The 26,653-nt window shown below is 43.7% G+C and overlaps 1 protein-coding gene across 3 annotated transcripts in view; it reads right to left on the bottom strand.

Moving 5' to 3' along the window:
* LOC115472398 (ectonucleoside triphosphate diphosphohydrolase 8-like) overlaps window positions 1–26,653 on the bottom strand; it is a 454,313-nt gene that overhangs the window by 324,887 nt on the left and 102,773 nt on the right. For all 3 annotated transcript variants that reach the window (XM_030206671.1, XM_030206673.1, XM_030206672.1), the window contains exon 3: window positions 16,023–16,140. In XM_030206671.1, the coding sequence (XP_030062531.1) occupies window positions 16,023–16,140 (118 nt within the window). The remainder of the gene's footprint in view (window positions 1–16,022; window positions 16,141–26,653) is intronic.

Raw genomic sequence — 26,653 nt, 5'->3', positions numbered from 1 at the left:
CATTTCTCCATCCAGTGTCTCCCCACTTTCATCCTCATATTTCCATCCTGCGTCTACCCTCTCACCTGATCCTGCCATCCAGCATCTACCCTCTCTCTCCCATTCCTTCTACCCAACATCCTCCTTGTGTCTACCCTTTTCCATTCAACATATCCTCTCTCCCTATCCTTCCATCCAGCATCTTCTCTCCCTATCATTTCATCTAGCATCTTCCTTTTCCTCATCTTTATATCTAATGTCTCCCCTTTTTCTCCCTACCATTCTATCTATCATCGCCTCTTTTTCTCCCTATCCTTCCACCCAGAATCTCCTCTTTCACTCCCTATCCTTTCATCTAGCTTCTCCTATCTTCTTCTCCCTACCATACAATCCACCATCTCCTTTCTGTCCCCATCCTTCCATTGTCGTCCCTCTTTCTCTCCCTCCTTCCATCCAGTCTCCCCTGTTTGTCCCCATCTTTCCAGTGTCTCCATCAGCATCTTCTCTCTCTCTTGCCCTTTTCCATCCAGCATGTTCCCTCTTTCTCTCCCCATCTTTCCACTCTTCTGTCTCTAACCATCTAGCATCTCCCCTCTTCTATCCATCTTTTCTCGTCCCCTCTTCTATTCAACTCCCACCTCTCCCTCTCTCCATGTGGTGTCTGTTTTCTGCGGCCACTACTACTTCTCCCAACAAACAGCAGTGGTGGCAAAGCAATAAAAAGCAGGTGTGGGGCTATGGTCTTCAGGTATGTGCAGTCGGCTCTGCCAGTTCCCTCTGATATCAACACCCTGTTCCAGGACAGGGAACTGTTAGAGTCAACCACACATGCCTGAAGACTACAGCTCTATGCCTGCCTTTTATTGCTTTGCTGCTACTGCTGCTGCTGCTAATAAGGATGGTGGCAGTGGCTCAGCAGGAGAATTTCCACTTTGGCGGGAGTGCAGGAGATGACCCACCAAAGCAGGAGGCTTGGTAGGTCTGAGGAAGGTGCCTGGGGGTAATTCTATAACCGAGAGCATCTCATTGCAGTACTTTCCTGGGTATATACGTGCATATCCACTTAGGCATAAGCACTTATGCAGTGGTGTGCTGGTAAATGTTTAACAACAGGCTCTCTCCACGGTCCACCTCTGCGCCCCCCCCCCCCCCCCCCTTTGTTGTTCGGTGACTTTGTTTTTCTGATCATGCTGGCCCAGTATCTGATTCTGCTGCTATCTGTCCTCTTAACTCCATTTCCAGCACTTCCTTTCCATTTATATCTTTACTTTCCGCCCTTCTTCTTCATTTCTTGCCCTACATGCGAAAGTAAAAGCCGGGTCCTCCGCAGACTTGACTGTCCAGTGGATCCAGCTTCTGCCTATTTTCTTCATCCATGTGCAGTTTTTCTCCTCTCTTCCTTTTCCCTCATCTCATCTCCTTCCTCACTCTTCCCTCCCCCTCCATCCATGTCCAGCATTTCTTCTCTCTCCCTTTCCTCTCCTCCATCCATGTCCAGCAGCCCTCCTCTCCCCTGCCCTCCCCTCCAACCACCCATGTCCAGCAACCCTCCTCTCCCCCTGCCCTCCCCTCCATCCACCCAAGTCCAGCAACTCTCCTCTCCCCTGCCCTCCCCTCCATCCACCCATCTCCAGCAACCTTACTCTCCCCCTGCCCTCCCCTCCATCCACCCATGTCCAGCAACTTTCCTCTCCCCTTCCCTCCCTCCATCCATCCATATCCAGCAATTCTCTTCTCTCCCCTAACCCCCTACATCCATCCATACCCAGCAATTCTCTTCTCTCCCCTGCCCCCCCCTCCAGCCATCCATACCCAGCGATTCTCTTCTCTCCCCTGTCCCCCTCCAGCCATCCATGCCCAGTGATTCTCCTCTCTCCCCTGCCCCCCTCCAGCCCATCCATACCCAGTGATTCTCTTCTCTCCCCTGCCCCCCTCCAGTCATCAATACCCAGCGATTCTCTTCTCTCCCCTGCCCCCCTCCAGCATCCATACCCAGCAATTCTCCTCTCCCCTGCCCCCCTCCAGCCATCCATACCCAGCGATTCTCTTCTCCCCTGCCCCCCCTTCAGCCATCCACACCCAGCGATTCTCTTCTCTCCCCTGCCCCCCTCCAGCCATCCATACCCAGTGATTCTCTTCTCTCCCCTGCCCCCTCCAGCCATCCATACCCAGTGATTCTCTTCTCTCCCCTGCCCCCATCCAGCCATCCATACCCAGCGATTTTCTTCTCTCCCCTGCCCAACCTCCAGCCATCCATACCCAGCAATTCTCTTCTCTCCCCTGTCCAACCTCCAGCCATCCATACCCAGCGATTCTCTTCTCTCCCCTGCCCCCCTCCAGCCATCCATACCCAGTGATTCTCTTCTCTCCCCTGCACCCCCCAGCCATCCATACTCAGCGATTTTCTCTCCCCTGCCCCCCTCCAGTCATCCATACTCGATTCTCTTCTCTCCCCTGTCCTCCATCCATCCATCCATACCCAGTGATTCTCCTCTCTCCCCTGCCCCCTCCATACATTCATATCCAGCAGCTGTCGTCTCTCCCCTGCCCTCCCCTCTCCTCCATGTCCAGCAATTTCTCCTCTCTCCCTGGGCCCTGCCCATCCATATCCATCGATGGCTTTGATGCTTCTCTCTCCCCTGCCCTCCCACTCCAATGTCAACCTGCCTGCCCTCTTCTCCCCCCAACATCCCTCTTTTTGCTCCTGCCATCCTGGGCAGTTTAAATCGTTGATTTACCTCCATCGCAGCAGCCGCAGTGAAAGCCCGTCTCTAGCCTTCCCTTCATTTCCTGTCAGTGTCCCGCCCTCGCGGAAAGAGGAAATTATGACAGAAGAAGGTGGGACACTGACGGGAACAAAGGGAAAACTAGAGACGGGCTTTCTCTATGGCTGCTGCGACGGAGGTAAATCAACGATTTAAACCCCCCAGGAGTGGCGGGAGGTGAGGTAAGCATGGCTTGTGGCGCCCTCCTGCCATGCTTACCTCACTTACCGCCAGGTTGCGCCACTCCTGGGAGCCGGCTCGCCTGCCAGAACAACCGGCTTGCAAGAGCTTTAAAAATTTAACAACCGGCTTTTGCGAGCCGGTGCAAGCCGGCTCCAGCACACCACTGCACTCATGCCAGCCATTGAGCTCGTATAAATGCTTGCACCTAGTTTGGGGAGATAATGTATGTAACTTTTAGTATTATAGTATTCTATAAGTTATGTGTGTAAATGTGCGTCCTGCTTGTGCTCTGCCCAGATACAGCCTATGTGTTCTCCCACCTGCAAATTAATCACTAGTCTGGGCATAGGCACGCTTAAAATTTAGGCGTGAACACTTACACCAGCCTTTGGGGTCATTCTAGGCGGTGTAGAAGTACTTAAGTGGGCAGAAAATCACTTATGCAGTAATTACTCTGGACTCGTTTGCTAGGAATATGACCAGTACCTCTTATGTGGCCCTAAACTCTGCTGACAGGCTGTACCAATGAGAAGAATAATGCCAAAATGGAAAAATATTATTTACTATAGATGTAAAAAATAAAAATATGGCAAAATGCAAAGCAGGTTACAAAACTCTACATTACCAAAATATCCTGTACCCAATGAGCTCAGGATTACACAAAAATACTGATTACTATATATATGAGTGATAACACAGCTATACTGTCCTGTGAAGATTATACACTTAGCAGCAAAATTACGCTAAAGACCACAGGTCCTGTTATAACCAATAAGTTGCAGGCAAAAACCAGAGCTAATTACCCTGAGCTATAAGAAGAAAATTCCTGCAAGCTCACCGCTGAGGTTCCGTAGGTTCCAGTAGTCCAGGTAATGTGCAGAAACAGATTTCTTCCATTTAGGTAACAGCAGATTTCCTGTGAGCCCTTGTAGATCAGGTATTAGTCCAAAGTCTCTATTCTAAACAGCTGGTTACTTAGTCTCTGGAAAAGCCACCGGGCTGTGGCTGAACTTGACCTTCTCATCTCTCAACACAAGGAATCACAGCTCACAGGTGTTTAGGAAAAATATTCTCTATCTTCTTTGAGAGAGAACCATACACCAGGCAATCTTCTTCTCTTTCCTCCTGCAAGTTGAATCCCTCCCTCTCTCTTCTGCCCAGCAGTGGCATTTTTCTGGGTCAGGTGACACACATGTCCAATCATCAACCATGTATCTCTGTCCAGCAGTTAACCCATGGTCATGACAAAGAGGGCTTGTGAGTGTCCAGCCACAACAATTTATCAGTCACAAGCCTGATTGTAGCAAGCTCCCCTCCATTGTTCACAGTACATAAGTATTGCCATACTGGGAAAGACCAAAGGTCCATAAAGCCCAGCATCCTGTTTCCAACAGTGGCCAATCCAGGTCACAAATACCTGGCAAGATCCCAAAAAAGTACAAAACATTCTATACTGCTTATCCCAGAAATAGTGGATTTTCCCAAAGTCCATTTAATAATGGTCTATGGACTTTTTCTTTAGGAAGCCGTCCAAACCTTTTTTAAACTCCGCTAAGCTAACCACCTTTACCACATTCTCTGGAAACGAATTCCAGAGTTTAATTACACGTTGAGTGAAGAAAACTTTTCTCCGATTCATTTTAAATTTACTACATTGTAGTTTCATCGCATGCCCCCTAGTCCTAGTATTTTTGGAAAGCGTAAACAGATGCTTCACATCTACCCATTCAACTCCACTCATTATTTTATAGACCTCTATCATATCTCCCCTCAGCCACCTTTTCTCCAAGCTGAAGAGCCCTAGCCGCTTTAGCCTTTCCTCATAGGGAAGTCGTCCCATCCCCTATATCATTTTTGTCACCCTTCTCTGCACCTTTTCTAATTCCACTATATCTTTTTTGAGATGCGGCGACCAGAATTGAACACAATATTCGAGGTGCGGTCGCACCATGGAGGGATACAAAGGCATTATAACATCCTCATTTTTGTTTTCTATTCCTGGAGGAGTAGCCTAGAGGTTAGTGTAGCAGACTTTGATCCTGGGGAACTGGGTTCGATTCCCACCGCAGCTCCTTGTGACTCTGGGCAAGTCACTTAACCCTCCATTGCCCCTGGTACAAAATAAGTACCTGAATATATGTAAACTGCTTTGAATGTAGTTGCAAAAATAAACCTCAGAAAGGCAGTATATCAAGTCCCATTTCCCCTTCCCTTTCCCCTTCTTAAGGAGATAACTCAGCAGACCTGCATAAGCAACATTACAGTAGTCTAGTTGTGACATAACTAAGAAATAGAGAATGGTCATAGAACTAGATAAATCAAGAAATCTTCAAATGTTTTAGATCTGGGTGATTATAACCTACATTTGAGGATATTTTGGACTCAAAAGTAGGTTGATTTTTGCCAAGTTTAGCATCTGGTGATCTTTTCCAGACTGTTCAATTGCCTACTCATGAATGTGGTCATACCCTAGATCAGATATTTGTTTCGGAAGGGAAAGGGAAATGGGATTTGATATACCACCTTTCTGTGGTTTTTACAACTACATTCAAAGCGGTTTACAAAGTATATTCAGGTACTTATTTGTACCAGGGGCAATGGAGGGTTAAGTGACTTGCCCAGAGTCACAAGGAACTGCATTGGGAATCGAACTCAGTTCCCCAGGATCAAAGTCCACTGCACTAACCACTAGGCTACTCCAGGGTGTGGAAATTGGAGATTGGGAAAGTATTGCCTGTTCCTTGGACAAATCATTATTTGATTGTTTTTAGTTTATGTTTATCTAGAGAGTAAACCCTAAAGTCAGATCCAGAGGGGAAGGAAAGCTAAATAGAGGTAGATTTGACCCTCGAGATCAGTTTCAGCTGAAAACGCTCAGGCATTTGTGGCCAAAACCCTAACCCAGATTTTGTTCCGAAAGTGCTGAATCTGAAATCGAAATTTGGTTGACCTCTAATTAACTGGGTTCACTTCCATAGCAGTGCAGAGCAATTCCATAGAGCCACTGAGCAAGCACTTAATAACTTACTTTAGGCTTTTGTCCCTGCTTCTCTCCTCCCACCCTATGCACACACCATTGATGCAGATAGCTGAAGGAGGGACAGGAGAACACCTTTTTGGAAGGAGGATCCAAACAAATCCATCTCTAGCCCCACCCTCAAACCCTCTAGTTGCTGATGTTATCTTCAGCAGAATATTGGTTAGGCTGTGGCCCCAGTGGCCCACCCCATTCTGCTGCCTATGGGGTCAATGATAGGAAATGCTAGCTCCATTAGGGTCCTTTTTCCCATTGATACAAAAGCTTTGGTGAATTTAGACTCTAGAGGACAGGGCATATTTAAGATGCATTTTTTGCTTATCTGTTTTTCTAACCATAGTATATATGTGTTACTGTAAAGAGGCTACAAAAGAATGCAGCATAAATAAAATGTGTTTGGATGTTTGGATTTGATAGTATCACGATTCCATTTCACCAGTTCTCTATCTGCTTGGTTCAGCTGTGAATTCAAACTGTTTGCACAGTAATGTTAATATTTTATTTTTTCTTGGTAGCTTTCTCCTGCTATTTTTAGGCTTCTGTTTCTACTGGAGCTGGACTCTGATGCTGCAGCTCCATAAGGCTTTATTCATGTAACCTTGCACCCAGTACATAGGCACTGGCTAAGTTCTACGAGTCAGGCACCCTGGGAGGATGTACAAAAACAGAGTTCAAAATGTTGAACTTGGCGTAGGCCAGGGCTGGGCTAAATTCCGCTGGGCCAAAGGGTACTCTTTTCTGGGCACTCTTATTTCATTCACACACATTAATGCATATCAGTTCAGTTGGAAGTAGCAGATTAGTGGAACTAGATTTTTGGAATAACGGTTCTCATCCCACTATTAGTGTATATGATATATTTATATAGTTTTGATAGTTTGTACCCCTGACGCAGCCTAAGGGCGAAACGTGGCCACGTCGGGTATTGTTCCAATAAATGCATCTGATTCCACTGCTTTTTTGTTTTTTTACATATCAGGGTCCTTCAAACATAATCTCCAAATGATATCAGGACATTCAAATCACATTTCAGCTCTCTCTCAAAATCTCCTCAATTTGCAAACCAGAACAAAGTCCTGGTACTCTCCCTGTAGACTTCTTACTGTCATTTTCACATGATTATCTCAGTTCTCTCTCTCTCCCATCCCGGGACAGGGGTCATTCACATGTACAATGAAAATCCTGTCAGCAATGAGACACTCCCGCTCCCACTCCTCCTACCTTGGGTGTCTTTTCTCCCCAAGCACTCCTAATTGTTCCCAAGTCGGGAACATTCTGCAGGCACCCGCTGCTCAGTAGCAGGGTCTTCAATCACCACACACTGCAGACTTCTCCTGCCTTGGTTCCCAGGACTTCTCCCTTGGTGCTCAGGGTCTTGGCAGGGGTGGGCAGCCAAAGACCAGAATCTTCTCCATTTAATGCCTTTTATTAACTCTTGGCCTTGCCCACATGGGCTGGCCCTTTCCATAGCCATCCACCAGGCTTGCAATCCCAGCTCCTCTTGTCTTAGTTACCTCCCTGGAAAATCCTCCCACCTTCTGCCTGCAGCAGAGGTACTTTTCAGGGGGGTCACATTCAGTTTTCTCATCTTTTTCTTCCTCTATCTTTTCCCATCTAGCACAGCTATGGCAGCTCTTCCGAGAGTCCAGTACACTGTCCACCTTATAATTGAAAGAGAAAAACGCCTAGATTTCGACCCAAATCGGGAGATAGACGTTTATCTCACAAAAACGAATAAATCGGTATAATGGAAAGCCGATTTTGGACGTTTTCAACTGCACTCCATCGCGGAAGCGTACAAAGTTGACGGGGGCGTGTCGGAGGCGTGGCGAAGGTGGAACTGGGGCGTGGTTATCGGCCGAGGAGAGATGGGCGCCTTTCGCCGATAATGGAAAAAAAGTATGCGTTTGTAGCTAGAATTTAGGGCACTTTTCCTGGACCCTGTTTTTTCACGAATAAGGCCCCAAAAAGTGCCCTAAATGACCAGATTACCACCAGAGGGAATCGGGGATGACCTTCCCTGACTCCCCCAGTGGTCACTAACCCCCTCCCACCATAAAAAATGATGTTTCACAACTTTTTATTTTCACCCTCAAATGTCATACCCACCTCCCTGGCAGCAGTATGCAGGTCCCTGAAGCAGTTGTTAGGGGGTGCAGTGGACTTCAGGCAGGTGGACCCAGGCCCATCCCCCCCTACCTGTTACAATTGTGCTGTTTAATGCTTAGTCGTCCAAGCCCCCCAAACCCACTGTACCCACATGTAGGTGCCCACCTTCACCCCTTAGGGCTATAGTAATGGTGTAGACTTGTGGGCAGTGGGTTTTGAGGGGGATTTGGGGGGCTCAACACACAAGGGAAGGGTGCTATGCACCTGGGAGCTCTTTTACCTTTTTTTTTTTGTTTTTGTAAAAGTGCCCCCTAGGGTGCCCGGTTGGTGTCCTGGCATGTGAGGGGGACCAGTGCACTACGACTCCTGGCCCCTCCCACGAACAAATGCCTTGGATTTATTCGTTTTTGAGTTGGGCGCTTTCATTTTCCATTATCACTGAAAAACAAAAACGCCCAGCTCACAAATTGTCGAATAAAACATGGACATCTATTTTTTTCGAAAATACGGTTCGGACCGCCCCTTCATGGACCCGTTCTCGGAGATAAACGCCCATGGAGATAGACGTTTTCGTTCAATTATGCCCCTCTGTGACACCTAAGTGTGTCACAGAAGATGCCACAGGAGGAGAAAGGAATGTAAGGACCCTAGGAGCTTCAGAATTTGTTGTATTCCCAGGGATTACAGTGGGAGTTGTATAGGGAATGCAATGGCTCATTATTATTGGTCTAAAATGTGATTGGGACATTATCCAGTTTGAAATGATCACTTTGTATTTTGAAATAGTCAGTTTATTACTAGCCAATAATTGTAGCTGGGCGATATAATTGGTTTAATTGCTATTCTAAAGATCTTCTCTTTGTAAGAATCTGTAATTTGGAAGTTGATTAATCCATAGATTTATGGTTAAGGGAGCACATAATATGTCTCCTAGGATTGAGAACGCCAAAGTGTGATGATAGTTCTCAACTCAGCCAGTCACTCTATTTATGACTGACGTGTGAACTGAGCACTTTTCAAAAATTAAAAAGAAAAAATAGTATATACTTTAATTTTATTTAAAGATAAATAGTATGTATACAGTTAAAATTAGTTTATATCTCATGAGTGCGAATGATAAATAAGTGGTATAATTGTAAATTTAAATATTCCCTATTTCTATATAATTTGCGTTACATAAGTTGTTTTTGGGAAATATGGCCATTGCCAAATGGGTCTCCAAATCGGGGTTGTCTGAGGCACGTATTGCTGAATTAATGTCATCTACTAGGCTACTGGATGGATCCAAGGTAGAAAACCCTCTGGATTGGTCTGAGATTCAAAAACTTAATAAAGCATTGATACGGTCAGAATTACATTCAGCCACTTTGGTTGAATATTGCCATGTACAAAGGATCCCTCGTGGACTCTGATTTGGGTAACACTCGATATGTAGAACAGTGGAACAAAGTAATTTCACAATGCTCACTTGATTTAATGCTTCCTACAGTCGATGCATTGCAGGAAGTGATTACAGAACAAATGCAAGAACTTGAGGTTAAATTAACTAACATGCAGACATCCATGACAGCAGCGGAGTATGATAAACAGTTTAGGGAGCATATCCAACAGATGGAACAATATAGAAGTGAACAAAGAAAAATTAAAATCAGCAAATTTCGGAGAGATGAATTAGATTACACTAAGGGTTATGTATACATGTGGATGGACAAATCAAGACGTAGTAAACGATACAAAAACAACAAACGTGTAACATTTAAAATATCCTCAAGTGATTCATCGGGGGATGATGGCAAGGGACCAGATGATAGCACAGTTAAACCGAAAGTAACTATATCCATTAAGGGAGATGGCCTTTCTGATTTTTTTTTTTACGGGTAGGACCGGAAGTGCCCGCTCCTCCTTCCACACAAGTGACAACAATGAAAAACATCAAACCCAAACGCCAAACCAAACCTCGCTGAATCAAGTAATCAATATATCCTCTCACCACCTAACATCAGATGAATTAACAGTATTGTCTAAGGGGATGACTTTTACAATAATGCTTTTGATACTAGGCGATATTTATATAAGTTTATACGCAAACTAAAATTTAGAAACTTTTTTCATGATAGTCATACTCAGATGGATCCAATGCAGTTCCCTTTGCAGGGTAAAATTCCTTCAGTATGGATCCCCCCGGGTCCTACTGACCCTAATATAGCGGCTTTTGAAAAGCTAGTGTTTCAGAACTGGGCCAAAATGGAATCGAACAAACATAGGACGTTTTCTAATCTGAATACATCGCAAAGATTGGCAATACGTCATTTACAATGTAACACGTCCCTTGTCGTAAAAAGAGCTGACAAGGGGGATGCCGTAGTTGTCATGGACTACTTAGATTATACCGCAGAAGCATATAAACAACTCAATGATACAAACTTTTATTGCAAATTGCATGACAATCCAACTCGAACTATTCAAGATAAGGTCAATCAACTTCTGACTCAGGCCAATTTTGATAGTATCATTAACATGAAAGAATATAAATTCCTCTATCAGACATACCCTCTGTAGAAGTGCCCTATATATCTGACGCCACAGTTTCAGCTAAAAACGTGGTCCAAATACCCGCATACTGATTACATTCCAATTTATGAGACCTCTTATACAACATACTTTCATATTTAGCTATTTTCAGCATTTTAGCCTTCCACCCAGCAAATGGTACTTCTACAGAGGGGAGTTGAGGGGTGGGGGATGGGAGGGAGTAATATGGGAGGAGTAAGTGTGGGATGGTGTGTGTGCTGGTTTAAGAGGGGAGTGAATGGGGGGGTTGAATGAGGGGTAGGTCATATAAATGGAAAAGTCAGCAATTCATAGATTATGTATTGAAGAGGCATATTGCATTGTTATAATATGTTGCTTTTAATGCTGTCAGTGAGAGCCATGTTGGTAACTCATGTTGACAGGTTGGCATTGTTGTGTTTTGTTTGGTACTGCTGACATCAATAAAGAGAAAGAAAAAAAAAAGACATACCCTTAGATCCCTTACATATATTTTGTACCAAAAGTACACAAGTCTATCAATAAACCTCCCAGATGCCCTATAGTGTCCGGTAGAGGGTCCATTATGGAGCCTTTATCTCAATATGTGGATCACTATCTCAAATTATATGTTCCTTTGGCTAAATCTGACGTTAGAGATTCCCTCCATTTCATACAAACATTACAACAGTTGGATTTACATTCAAATAATGAGATTTTTTTAGTCACCATGGACGTCAATGCTCTTTACACAAATATTCCGTTGGACAAAGCTTTGAGTGTGGTTGATGACTGTTGATCTGAGTCTCCCATTTCGGGGCCTAAATTGACGCTATTGAACTATATGACTGAACTTTTCATAAAGAACAATCATTTCAGATTTGAACAACAGTATTACTTAAAAACGCAGGGGATAGTGATGGGCGCAATGGTGGCTCCGTCCATCGCCTGCCTTTTTATGACTAAGTTCAAGGAACAGCATGTTTACCAAAGCCAATTTCAATCCAACATTATAATGTGGAAGAGATACATTGATGATGTGATCATGGTATGGCAGGGATCTTCACAATTATTAGAAAGGTTTTCTATATATCTTAATAGTGCAGATCCAGCAATTGTGTTTTCTACCTCATACAAACCCACACAAGTTAACTTTCTCGATATTAAAGTCTCTATAGACACCACGGGTGTATTTTCTACTACACTATACAGGAAAAAAAGTGACAAAAACACTCTTCATTATTCAAGCTTCCACCCCAAAAGTTTACGTAATAATATCCCGACGGGGCAATTTCTCAGAGTTAAGCGACTATGCTCCACCCAGGATCAATATAAAGAACATGCTCAGAATATATATCATAGGTTCATTGATCGAGGATACCCTTCAAAGGTTGTTCGGCATGCGTACAAAGGAGCATTCTCTACCAATAGGGATTGGTTATTACTGGATCAACCGCATGTACAGGATTCTTCTTTAGTATGTGTGTTACCTTACTCAACACAGGTGCATCGAATATGTGGTATTCTTCAGAAGTTTTGGCATGTTTTACAGGTACATCTGGAATTTGCTGAATATCCAAAATTTGCTTATAGCCGCAATATAGGTGAACTATTGAACACTCATAAACTACAAAATATTCAACAACCAGGTCACTTTAGATGTGGACATTGCAAATTTTGCGAACGTGCCTTACAAATGGATCATATTAATATACTAGATTCTAATAAGGTTTTTTGGTTAAGACAACACACTGACTATACAAGCACAAATGTAATTTATTGTATTGTATGCCCGTGCAACCTATACTACATTGGACAAACCAAACGCGCCATTAAAGTGCGCATCTGTGAACATTTGAGCAATCTAAAACATCGAAGGGAGGAAACTCCACTAACCTCCCAATGGATTGAGCATAACCATACAGAATATGATTTAAAGTTCATTGCTCTTCTACAAGTAAATATGCCCAACGGGGTGGGGGGGGGGGGGGAATGCAAGGAGCAGCGATTTATATATACTTGGAATACTGTTCACCCAAAGGGCCTAAATCGAGAAGTTGAATGGATATAATTCATGAAGGTATAAGAACATGAATGGGCTTGCTGGATGAGGTCGCTGAGCCCTCACGTGGGGTGGGGGCATGTCCATTTCCCGGCCCCATTTAAACTCACGGTTTTCCTCCGTGCAGTGCACTATTCTGATCAATTGTGGTTGGCATTCCCATTTGGTAAGTAGCCACATCGTTGAAGGTTTGTTTAGATATGATATGATTATAAACTTTTGTTTAGTGACATGTATTACTTGGGACATATAGTTAATGAGGTTCTTACTACATAAATTTGTTAAATTTGATTTAAACAGCAATATAGCTTTTCTAAGGTGTAGTCCTCATTATATGGTTTTTAGTTACTCCCTCCTGAAGAAGACACATTAAAACTCAGCTGATTCGGGTGACAAGATATTATACAACAGCATGTATCAGCAGATTGAGTCGATGACAGAGTTTGGGATGTTAGTTTTTTGACTAGGGTTTTCACTGTGTTTCACGATATTTTTCATTTTTTTGATTTTGCGACATTGGTATGTGGGTCTACACACTGGACTGAGCCTGGAACGGTTTCACCACTTTGGCAAACTACTAGCAATTGCAGATAAGTAATTTACAAACGTATTTGTTGATAAGACTCTTAAAAAAAAGGGATGACAGCAATCCCTACAATTCTGGCTATTAGTGACATTTCTTTTGAAGGTCTTTTCCTAAAGCAGTAATGCAATGGCTCATTATTATTGGTCTAAAATGTGATTGGGACATTATCCAGTTTGAAATGATCACTTTGTATTTTGAAATAGTCAGTTTATTACTAGCCAATAATAGTAGCTGGGCGATATAATTGGTTTAATTGCTATTCTAAAGATCTTCTCTTTGTAAGAATCTGTAATTTGGAAGTTGATTAATCCATAGATTTATGGTTAAGGGAGTACATAATATGTCTTCTATGATTGAGAACGCCAAAGTGTGATGATGGTTCTCAACTCAGCCATTCACTCTATTTATGACTGACGTGTGAACTGAGCACTTTTCAAAAGTTAAAAAGAAAAAATTGACTAATATATACTTTAATTTTATTTAAAGATAAATAGTATGTATACAGTTAAAATTAGTTTATATCTCATGAGTGTGAATGATAAATAAGAGGTATAATTGTAAATTTAAATATTCCCTATTTCTATATAATTATATTGTGTAATAAGAAAACGCCAGGTGACTTACTTCATTCGTAAGGTTAGTAGTCCCCATATTTTGGATCTTCTTATTCACTTATCACTCTCATTATTTTTTATGAGCATATATATATTTCATCATTTTATTAATTTTTTCTTACTATTTCAGCATTTTCACTATCAGGTCATGCATTTATAAAGAAATTAGGTGACTTTAGTCAAAAGGTCAGTCCTCCATTGGATTTTTGTGTTAGACATGTTTATTTTCATGTATCATTTGCATATTTATGGCATATTATATTTTGTATTACATTATCATCAACTTAAATTTTTTTAATATATGTGATTTATATTCTTGTAGTAATACAGTTTGTAATACAAAACTTACTTTCCATTCCCACAGTCCCAGTTCAAGGGCCACAATTTTATTTGCATTTGATTCCATTTTTGATGAGTATGTTTTAATTTACACCGTATTATCTTGTTTATGTATTTTATTATGGCATTTTAAATGTAACATATGTATTTAATTTATTGCTTCTTTTTACGCATAATATGTGTTCCATTTTTATGGTATTATTATTTAATGAGACATCTTTCCTTTTTTCTGATCTTTTTAATCTATTTTAGAATATACAGTATTTCCAATATATATATTTTAATATAATTACCAATTTGTTTTATTTGATAACACATACACTTATTTCATAGTTTCTTTTATTTTGCTTGTACAAATTATTTCATTTATTTGAATTGGCTGCTACCATTTAGAAGTATGAGGCAGGAGAAACTGGAGACCACTTCTGCCCACTGTGGTGAAAAGTGGCAAGGAGTGGGAAGGGGTATTGGGCATTTCCTACAAGTGTTTGATTACTCAGCCGACACTAACTGGTAGTTGGTTTCTGGGGCATGGGGACACAATAAGCAAACTTTAAATTTTACTTTCCTATTAGATATTGTATTTTCCTTTCTGACTATTGGGCTCATTTTCAAAAGAGAAGGATGCCCATCTTTTGACATAAATCGGAAGATGGACATCCTTCTCCCAGGGACGTCCATATCGGTATAATCGAAAGCCGATTTTGGATGTCCCCAACTGCTTTCCGTCGCAGGGACAGCCAAAGTTCAAGGGGGCTTATCACAGGTGTAGCGAAGGCGGGACTTGGGCGTGCCTAACACTTGGTCGTCCTCGACCCATAATCGAAAGAAACAAGGACGTCCCTGACGAACACTTGGATGACTTTACCTGGTCGTGTTTTTCTTACGACCAAGGCACAAAAAGGTGCCCGAAATGACCAGAGGACCACTGGAAAGAATCGGGGATGACCTCCCTTTACTCCCCCAGTGGTCACTAACACCCTCCCACCCTCAAAAAATATCTTCCAAAATACTGATTGCCAGCCTCTATGCCAGCCTCAGATGTCATACTCAGCTCCATCACAGCAGTATGCAGGTCCCTGGAGCAATTTTAGTGGATGCAGTGCACTTCAGGCAGGCGGACCCAGGCCCATCCCCCCTACCTGTTACGTCTGTGGAGGAAACAGCGAGCCCTCCAAAACCCACCACCCATTGTACCCACATCTAGGGCTATGGTAATGGTGTACAGTTGTGGGTAGTGGTTTTGGGGGGCTCAGCACACAAGGTAAGGGAGCTATGTACCTGGGAGCAATTTATGAAGTCCACTGCAGTGCCCCCTAGGGTGCCCGGTTGGTGTCCTGGCATGTCAGGGGGAGCCAGGGGGACAAATGCTGGCTCCTCCCATGACCAAATGGCTTTCATTTGGTCGTTTCTGACATGGACGTCCTTGGTTTCGATTATCGCCGAAAATCAGAAATGGCCAAGTCTAGGGACAACCAAATTTCAGGATTTGGACGTCCCTGACCTATTATCGAAACGAAAGATGGACGTCCATCTTGTTTTGAAAATACAGGTTTCCCCGCCCCTGGATCGGGACATTTTGTGAAGACGTCCTCATCAAAACTTGGACGTCCCTTTCGAAAATGCCCCTCCACGTGATTCTATTTTTATTGTATACTACTTTGATGGTATTACCTTAACTGGTCAATCAAATAAACTTAACCTTGAAAGACAGTGAACCAGAAATACAATTCCCTGCACACCTCGATTAGAAAGTACCATGACTGCTGATGAAGACAAAGGGACTGAGGTTTGATCAATAAATTAATCTTATACTGACCTTTCACAGCACATGTGTGAACTTGACTGACTATACCCGTGTCATTCTCTTTATCTGCTGGCCACTGGTAGATATAGAGAGAAGTGTGTGATGAACCAGCATCGAACACTATCCCATACTAAGGAAAGAGAGAACATTATGTACTATTATTATTGATATCTAAAGTGCTTTTATAGTAAGCACTGTTTAACCATTTCATTAAACACAATAGAAGTTGTTAGAGGAGGGGCATTATGCTTAGACATTAATTTGAGTCTAGAGGACTCCTGACTCACAAGTGACCCAGACAGTAGTATACTCTACAGGAAAGGAGGGGTAGAGGAGTTATGATACAGACGTTTAAACAATTGAAAGATATTAATGGAAAAAAACAGGACATGAAGCAGCAAGGAGGTAAATTCAAAAACAACAAAACATAGTAGGGGAGGGGGATGGGACACATGGAGCAGCATCAAAAACTATGGGGGAGGTAACCTACACAGAGATGCAGTTACAACTCTGACTGATTTACTGGGCAGACTGGATGAACCACACTGATCTTTGTCATCATTTCATTTCATTTCCTAAGATGAAATCTTAAAAACAGTCACTGACTCTGTGTAACCCCCAGATAATGTGCACTCCCTCCGTCCCTCTCTTTCCCCCGTCTCAGTATACCTACTTGTAATGGAAAAATAACAGACATCCCTGGCCCACCCATTCTGCCCTTTGACACCGTTGCAGGGAGCAGTGGCCTAATGGATAGTGCAGTAAGTTTTGATCCTGGCAACCTGGGTGCAATTCCCACTGCAGCTCCTTGTGACCTTGGGCAAGTCACTTAATCCTCCTTTGCCCAAGGTATAAAACTTAGATTGTGAGCCCTCTAGGGACAGAGAAAGTACCTGCATATAATGTGTACAGTGCTGAGCATATCTAGTATTGCTATAGAAATGATTAGTAGTAGTTACAAATGCCAACAAAACTAGTAGCTAGGCTTTGCAACTCCAGAGGTGTTCTGAAAGACTTAGAACTAGAAAATGCTTGGCAATCTCAGTTAGGTGACTGCCATTTATACACAGGTTATTACAGCTAGGTAGAAAAGGGGTCATTCCGGCAGTGAGTGGAGGAGTAGAGTAGCTTACATAAGAACATAAGAGTAGCCATACTGGGTCATAAAAATGGTCCATCTAGCCTAGTATCCTGTTTTCCAAACAGTGGCCAAGCCAGGTCACAAATACTTTACTGTGCATTTTTTAATATTAGTTTGGTAGAAGTGTCATATTTTTTGATCTTCTAATAAAGTTTGTATTTTGAATACAGTGCAATCCACTTAAGTGCAAGGGTCTGGGACCAAAGAAATGCATGCAGTTAACCGGAGCGTGCACTTAACCGTTGTGACCCAAAGAAGTTTGACATCTGATAAACATATGTACAGTACTGTTTATTATTATACATACAGTATACAGTCTCCGTTAACTGACGTTAGGCTTACTTGAAGTAATCAGTTATAATCCTCTGTACACTATTGGGTCTGTGAGTTCCATAGACTACGTCTGCCAGACGGTAAAAACTGTCATAGCACTGACATCCAGTGGCCTCCAGATAGGCCTGCACGGTGTTGAGACTCTCCAGCGCTCTTGCAAAAGTGACAGGAGGAGGTTGTTGAATTTCGTCAGCATGTGCCTCGCTGCTCATTTCATCCTCTGTTTCATCATCAGCCGTTGTTGCCTGCATGTAGGTGCATATCTCGACATCAGTGCTGTCATCAGTTGTTTGTAGATTGTAATCAACAGCTACGTAGCGATGAAACTCCTCTTCAGTAACACCAGCTGGGATGTCAATAACCTGTTCATCTGACACGTTTGCAACAGCTGCATCTGTTTCGTCCCTCTCCACATCCTTAACAAAGCTTGCCCGATTGTAGCAGTTCACAGTGGTTGCCTGTGTAACATGATTACAGGCTTCTTTCTGCATATGTAGGGAATCCAACAGTGATAGATTACGAGCCAGTACAACAGCACGTTTATCCTTGCCAGTCTGGTCATCCATAATGCTCATCAGACGACGTAGCACAAGAGCCCAATAATGTTGTTTGAAATTGGCTATTATGCCCTGATCCATAGGTTGGATCAGAGAGGTAGTGTTTGGTGGCAGGAAGACCACCTTGACATTAGACAGCCTGACATCATCCCTGTGTGCAGCACAATTATCACAAAGCAACAAAATCTGACGCTTTTGTGCCCGCATTCTAATGTCTAACTTCTATAGCCACTGCTTCCAAATTTCCCCAGTCATCCATGAATTTGCATTAGCCTCGTATGACACAGGAAGTCGCTTAACTTTCTTGAAGCAACAGGGCTGTTTGCTCTTTCCAATGACGAAGGGTTCCAACTTCTCACTCCCATCCATACTGCAGCAAAGGAGGATCGTCAGTCGGTCCTTCAACGTTTTACCTCCAGTAGTTTTGGCATGTTTGAATGCAAGTGTTCCATCAGGAATCGCTCACCAGTAGAGACCGTTTTTGTCAGCATTGAAAATGTCACGAGGTGCAAACTCGTTCAAGATGGTAGGAAGAACTGAAGCAACCCAATTTTCAGCACCAAAGTCATCAGCATCTTGTTTCTCACCATGCTGTTTCTTGAATTTTATGCTGTTCCTCTCCTTTCATCTTTCCAACCATCCAATAGTGGCTTTGAATTCAGTTAGTCCAAAACTTTCAGCTAGCTGTTTAGCTTTCCCCATAAGCAGTGGACCACTGACAGGAAACTGTCTGCTCCTGACTCGAGAAAACCACCGAAGAAGAGCATCTTCTACCTCCTCAGCTTTTCCCGCCCGTTTTCATTTACGTTGTGGATTTGTATTGTTTTGCCAGTCTTCCAGAAGCTGGTCTTACTGCTTCAAGATATGTGAAATTTGACTGGGATTGACACCATATTCTTTAGCAATACATGCTTGACTTTGTTTTCTAATTTTTAAGAATTTCTATTCGTTCAGCCAGTGTTAAAGTCTTACAGTTGCGCGATGACTCCAGTGTACACTTTAACAACATTCTTTCACTTATTCTGCCTATGGCAGTTAAAGGGGCGGTAAATTTGAAATCTCGTTGGTTGTCACACGCCAATTGGCTTCCATAATCCATGTGCGCGCTTATGCGGAGTCTTTCCTGCAGAGGAACAGTCTTAAACCATGCATATAAGCAAATCTTGCACTTATCAGTGGTGCACTAAACCGAAGTTTGTCCCCATAGAAACTTATGGCGCCAAAAACGGGACCGAAGTACGGCATGCAGTTAAACAGAGCATGCGCTTATCTGACGTGCACATAAATGGAGTGCACTGTATATATATAGAGAGAGAGAGAGAGAGAAAGAGAGAGATTCTCTAAATAATTTTCTAATTTTTTAAGAACTTCTATTCATTCAGCCAGTGTTAAAGTCTTACAGTTCCACCGCGACGATGACGCCAACCCCAGTGTACACTCTAACAAAATTCTTTCGCTTATTCTGCCTGTGGCAGTTAAAAGGGCAGTAAATTTGAAATCTTGTTGGCTGTCACGCGCCAATTGTCTTCCATATTCCGTGCGCGCGCTTATGTGGAGTCTTTCCTGCAGAGAAGCGGTCTTAAACCATGCATATAAGCGAATCTTGCACTTCTCAGTGGTGCACTAAACCGAAGTTTGTCCCGATAGAAATTGATGGTGCCAAAAACGAGACCGAAGTACGGCATGCAGTTAAACAGAGCATGCGCTTATCCGACGTGCACTTAAATGGAGTGCACTGTATTATTTTGTGATTAGATTTAGTATCTTATTTAGGCTTTCTATTTTATCTTTAATGTGTAACATGAGAAAGTCATTATTGTTTTGATTCCTATGTTGTATTGTTGATATCCATATTGCCAACATTATTATAAGGAGAGAATTGCAGACACATCTCTATTCGCTCTTCATTCTCCTTTTCTCAGCTTCTGCCTCTGTATCTTGATCTCTCTCTATCTGTAGGACATACGCAGAGAGGCTTAGGGGACTGGTGCGGTGGGGCTTGATGTTGTGCAACATTCTATGTATACAATTTTGACCAGATATTTTACTGTTTTCTCTCACTACAGCAAGATGGTGCAGCACTTCACCTTCCTCTTACTGGTACTGTATGTGGTACCATACTGCCTGGGTCATACCTACCACAAATTTTCAACTTGCAGTTGACCTCTGTGGGATTTTCTATGCTGCATATAGGTCCTTTGATTAAGCTTCCTCATATGGCCTCATACAGATTGATTTATGGATGGAGCTTGTCAGTATCTTGAATGACCTCACTGTGGCTTTTTTAGCCTTTAAGGAGGTTGGGCCCCACACTGTACATCTGTCCCTCCTCACGCTATGTACACATGACTGAGGACCCATGTGACAGTACAGAACAGCATGTAACCCTAGCCTCAATTCTCTTAGAATGTTGTCTTTTATCTGACTACCTGCTTGGGGTGAAATATCCTGACATGATATCCTCTGAAGCACAATTCAAGGTGTGCGTGGTGATTCCTCATTGATATGAGATAATGTGCTGGTTCCCCAGATAGGTTTCTTTGTTCATGAGCTTCCCAAGAGGGGTAGTCAGAGCACACTTGTTGGGTGAAGAAAGCAGTGAGTGCATCAAGTATGTTTCAGGATTCTCTTCTCTGGACACTCTGATCCCTGATTGACTAATGCCCCAAAATGAGAACAGGGATATGCTTCATCTGTTAGGGTCTGAGGAGCCCATCAGGTGCTCTGGGAGGAGTGTTATGAGAGATGGATCTGAACCACAACTTCAGTTTCCCTCATAATGAAAGGATGGCTAGTTGATGTATTCTGGTCTGGCCTGAACAGTTAGTATCTGCCATGTCCAGTCCAAGGAATACAGTGTACCATCTGTTGATGGCATGACATGTTTCCCTTCCTGTCCTGATTTGGCCACATCAACCTGAGCAAATTTGTCTAACCTCAGCCCCCATGCGCACACACACATACCCACACAGCTTGACTGTATCTGTTGGCTGCAATCCTGCTGGTTTCCTATTGTAGGGAGGGATGTTAATTGGTAGGTACCAGCCTCTGCACCATTGTCAGATTTCTAACTCTGTGGCCTGTAAGTTGACATCCAGAATCTCTGATTCTGATCTTACTATTAAGGTGCAAATGTTCATACTGTGATGTCTGTGGACATGGTGCTCATCCTGCCCTTCCTATGTGTTCTAAGTGTGCAAGTGATGCTATTAGTCAATGGAGGAAGCTAACAGTTAAGGTCATCAAATGGTACAGGGTGGTGGTGGTGGTGGTGTCGGTGGTGTGGGGGAAGTCCTGAAGAGTGTTATGGTAGCTGCTGGGTCAATCAGGTCTGCTGCTGGTTCCAGAGTGGATGATGATTTCCCTCCACAGACATCTGAATGTATTGACCAAATCTACATTTGGAAGGTTTAGAGGTGTGGTTGCAGGATGTCCCTCTCCCTGTAAAATATGGTGCTCCTAAGGCCCTCACAGCAGTATCATGTGACTAGGGTGTGACATTTGTCAGCCCTCCGTCTGCATATGGCTCACCTCTCCCACCCCTCTATGCTATCCCTGCTAATGGTGTGACCTTATCTGTATCCCTCCACTACTCATCTGCTGCTGCTGCTGCTGCTGCTGCTGCTGTACAGGGGATTCCCTGTGCGATTCTGTCTGCTGATGTGTATGCGACAAACTCTGTCCATCATACTGTTGGAAGTAAGGTTTGCCTTGGTCGTCCAGAAATGCTGTGCCCAAGTCTGGATCAAGGCTACCCTGCAGCCTCTGTGTGAGGTACCCCATATGTAAACAGAAGCCATGTATGCTGGGATTGAGGATTTGGTGGTAATGTCAAAGTGGGATTGAGGAATTGGTGGTAATGTCAAAGTACACCTGTACTGTTCATAGTTTCTTCTGAGAAATGGTGAGGGATGCAATTGTTTTCTGCCATCTATTGTAGAAAAAAGTCAGTTTCTGAGTCTACTAGTCAAAAGGTGCACCAGCGTGTTCAATCGAGGTGGGGGGTGGAACCGTCTCATTGGACGAGGTGTTTGGGCAAAGGATCATAGGCTTGACTGTAATTGGTTATGGTGTCTCTAACTTGACCAGTCTCTATGTCATGGCATGGAAATGCTGGTTCCCTTCTCAAATTATCAGTTTTAACAGCTGACTTCAAACCATATATTTCATATATAACAATCCTTCAACAGAGGAGAAAGGAGGAAAATGCCTCAAAAGAGCCCCAATACTTGTGGCACAGCCTACTCTATCAGGGAGCATTCACTCTCATCATTGTCAAAAAACCTCCATCCTCCTTATATTTTTTTCTATAATTTCAATATACAAAAGTATTTTAATATATCAAAAGATAATTATTTTCTTTTTTTCAAGCTGAGCTTTTTGGCTAAACTTATCTGTGTGTAATGCCCAGTGTTATCCAAACGCTACGACTGGCTATGGCCAGAGTTTTGAACCTTCTTCAGGGCCCGTGGCGGGTCTCATTCACTGTTCTAGCATCCAGTGCACTACTTCTGCAACTCTCTAGTTTCCTCCTTTCTCCTCTGTGCTATGGTTGTAAAGAGATGTCAGCACACACAGTCTGCAAAGTCATGGTTTGACACCTAGAATCATCCAGGTAGTACATAAGTACATAAGTGTTGCCATACTGAGACAGACCGAAGGTCCATCAAGCCCAGTATCCTGTTTCCAACAGTGGCCAATCCAGGTCACAAGTACCTGGCAAGATCCCAAAACAGTACATAGTAGGCATATGGATTGTCAAGACATGGCACATATTTGAGAGTAAGGTATCACTGTGGTGTGTTCCAGCAAACTGGTATTGGAAGTTGGATGCACACATACAGCAATGTCCGATGTGATAGAAATCCACCTTTGTGATCAAAATCAAGTGTTAGATCTCCAGTGCTTATTTTGTAGGAAAAAGGTACCGGTACTCATTGTGGGTGGGGTCACCATGTATGGCTCTGCCCCCTATTTTAGCCACACCCACAGTAGCCACATCCCTTATACCAGTCATGGTGCATATAAATAGGCATCATTGAAATTTTATACCAGTATAGGAGAAAAAAATAGCGTGATTTTTTTCCATTATAAATCATTTCTGTAAACTGTTACAGCTCCAGTATACTCAGTGCAAAATAAGACAGCAGATGTAAATTCTGAAATTGGACATATTCCAAACACTAAAATGATAATAGAACGATTTTTTCTACCTTGGTTGTCTGGTAACTTTGTTTTTCTGATCATGTTGGCCCCCGTCTCTGATTCTGCTGCTCTCTGTTCTCTTAACTCCTTTTCCAGGGCTTCCCTTTCATTTATTTCTTTACTTTCCTTCTTTCTTCTTCATTTCTTGCCCTACATCCATAAGTAAAAGCTGGGTCCTTCGTGGAATTGACTGGAGGAGGTATAACATGGTTCCAGCTTTTGTCTATTTTTTCCATCCATATGCAGTTTTTCTCCTCTCTTCCCTTTCCTCATCTCCATCCATGTGTATCTTCTTTTCTCTTTCCTCCCCTCCATCCATGTCCAGCATTTCTCCTCTCTCCCCTGCCCTCCCCTCTATCCATTCATGTCAAGCAATTCTCCTCTCTTGCCTGCTCTCCTCTCCATCCATTTCCAGCATTTCTCCTCTCTCCCCTGCCCTTCCCTCCATGTCCAACAATTCTCCCTTCCCTGCCCTCCCCTACCATCCATGTCCAGCAGTTCTCCTCTGCCCCCTGTCCTCCCCTCTCAACCATGTCCAGTGATTCTCCTCTCTCTCCTGCCCTCCCCTCTCATCCATGTCCAGAGATTCTCCTTCCCCCCGTCCTCCCCTGCCATCCATGCCCAGTGATTCTTCCTCCCGCCCACCCATCTTCCTTCTCCTGCTGCCTGCTAGCCCCCTTCTCCCATCTGAGACCCCCTTTTTTTCAGCCCCCCCCCCCGACCCAGTCCCCATCTGCTTACCCTCAGCTCCCTGGATAGCCCCCTTCTCTCTGCCACACAGCCACCTGCATTTTTTAAATAAATGAATTGGCAGCACAGCGCCTCGCATTTGCAAAACAAACAGATCGCCTCGGGCCTTCCCTCACTGTGTCCCGCCCTCGCGAAAATAAGAAGTTACATCAGAGGAGGGCGGGACACTGTGAGGGAAGACCCGAGGCGATCTGCTTGTTTTGCAGACGCGAGCGCTGCACTGCTGATTCAGAGATTTTTAGTAAGCCACTGCTTGAGAGTTAAAAAAAAAAGGTGCCAGTACACTGTACCGGTGCATACCGGCACAAAAAAAAGCACTAGATCTGTAGACTCAGGAGCTTGTGTGCAGATGTGGCCCTGGATTTATGCAAGTCTTGCTACCAATTTCACATCTATTAATCTATTCACAGTCTGAAAGCTGGAGCACAGATGGTGCCTGTATGAATTTTACCATGGACAAGAGAAGATTCACGTGTGTGTACTATTGTAAAGATCTGACTAGTCCAACTGAACTCTAGCATAGTTGGCCAGTTTTCTCTGGCCCTCAGCTAAGGTTGCGACACACTAGGGTATGTCATGTCATGTCAACATGGAGGAGTGGCCTAGTGGTTAGGGTGGTGGACTTTGGTCCTGGGGAACTGAGGAACTGAGTTTGATCCCGGCACAGGCAGCTCCTTGTGACTCTGGGCAAGTCACTTAACCCTCCATTGCCTGCCGCATTGAGCCTGCCATGAGTGGGAAAGCGCGGGGTACAAATGTAACAAAAAAAAACAAAACATACAATTTCAAATGCTTTACAACTTGAAGGACACATTTCACTGTAGATAGTGTGGTAGGATATATATGTTTAATTTGAGGACGCTTGAAAATAATGGTAACAAAAAAAGATTCACGTCACCATAAAAAACAAACAAATAATAAGCAAACACAACATTTAATACCCAAACTAAACTAAAAACAGTCACAATGAATCCAATAGGGATCCAACTTCCTGAATTTACAGGGATATCCACGACGCCCGGGGGGGGGGGGGGGGTTGGTGAAGGCTGCTGTCTAGGTGGTGGTGGTGCCACTGCTGCTGCAGGACTGTCTGGCCTTCAGAGGGTGGCCTTGATCCCCTGCTGTACTGCCTGTGTCAGGGCCACCAGGCCATTTGAAATTGTCTCCCGTATATTCTGCAGCTCCTGCTGGATGCCAACCAGATGACCCTCCAGCCTCTACTGGTGAGTGACCTGGCCTGCCTGAATTGACTGCAGTATGTCCAGTACTGCTGCAGTTGCAGCTGGGGATTGCACAGATGGTCTGGGTTCCTGTGCCTGGGGCAAGTCAGGCTGCTCCAGGCTCTCTGGCTACTCTGGGGCCAATGGCAGGTTCTCTTCTTGGCTCCCTGGTACTGCTTCCTCAGGCTCTTCCTCCTCCTCTTCCCAGGGAACAGAGGGACAGAGAGTCAGGTGCAACACTGCTCTCTGAGGAGGGACAACTGGTGTCAATGGAGAGGTGCAGGATGCCGTATTCCTCCTCCTCTGCTGCCACTTCCTCCTGCTCTTCCCCCATGCCCATGTGCCTCTACTGCCTGTGGTGAGGGCAATATAGGTGGGGCACCAGGAAGGCTGGGTGCATCTGAAGTGGCAGATGCCATGCTACTAGGTCCTGTAAAAGAAGAAATAAAGTACAACTTTCAGTCCTCTGACAATCAACTGAATTGGATAATTAGTTGCATGAAATATTTCTAGGTATTGCTCATATATAATGAAGGTAACATTATGTGGTCTATCATCACTGAAATAGCAGGTAAGGACTGACTTTTTTGGTAGTCACTGGCAAGATGATTTGAAACTGAATGAGGGCAGGGTTATCTGAGTTGCCATGACCCATAAGGAGCAGTTGTGGGAACTGAACCCTGGTTGCCAAGGTCAGAGGGTGCTGTTCTAACCACTGTGCTACACATACAGTCCCTTAGTTTCTGTGGTCAAAGTGGCTACCTGGAACAGACATGTTTGCTATGCTATATGCAGGGTAGACCCTGTAGGCTTGGTGGAATCATCAGTAGGGTCACAATTTCCACATCTCCCATATACTTTGTGAGGTCTGAGGTCTCATATCATGCCTTACATCTGACCACTTGTAGGGGCTTGGGGGTAGGACTGTGGCAGCACAGTAACATAGTAAATGATGGCAGATAAAGACCTGAACAGTCCATCCAGTCTGCCCAACAAAATAAACTCATGTTACATAGCATCTGATACTTTATATGTGTACCCGAGTTTGATTTGTCCTTGCTATTCTCAGGGCACAGACCATAGAAGTCTGCCCAGCACTGTTCTTGTACTAAAAGTTCTGAAGCTAACGTCGAAGCCCCTTAAAATTTACACTCCAGCCCATACCTATCTATTCAGTTACGATCAGGGCATAGACCATAGAAGTCTGCCCAGCACTGGTTTAGCTTCCCAATTACCAGCGTTGCCACCCAATCTCCGCTAAGAATCCATTGGTCCATTCCTTCTAAACAGGATTCCTTTGTGTTTATCCCATGCATGTTTGAATTCCATTACCGTTTTCATCTCCACCACTTCAGGAGGGCATTCCACGCATTTACCACCCTGTCCATGAAAAAATACTTCCTGACATTACTCCTGAGTCTGCCCCCCTTCAACCTC

Source organism: Microcaecilia unicolor, chromosome 6, assembly GCF_901765095.1.
Source record: "Microcaecilia unicolor chromosome 6, aMicUni1.1, whole genome shotgun sequence".
Classification (NCBI taxonomy): Eukaryota; Metazoa; Chordata; class Amphibia; order Gymnophiona; family Siphonopidae; genus Microcaecilia; species Microcaecilia unicolor.
The sequence above is the reverse complement of the archived record's forward strand: the minus strand, read 5'-3'. Positions and strand labels throughout refer to the sequence as shown.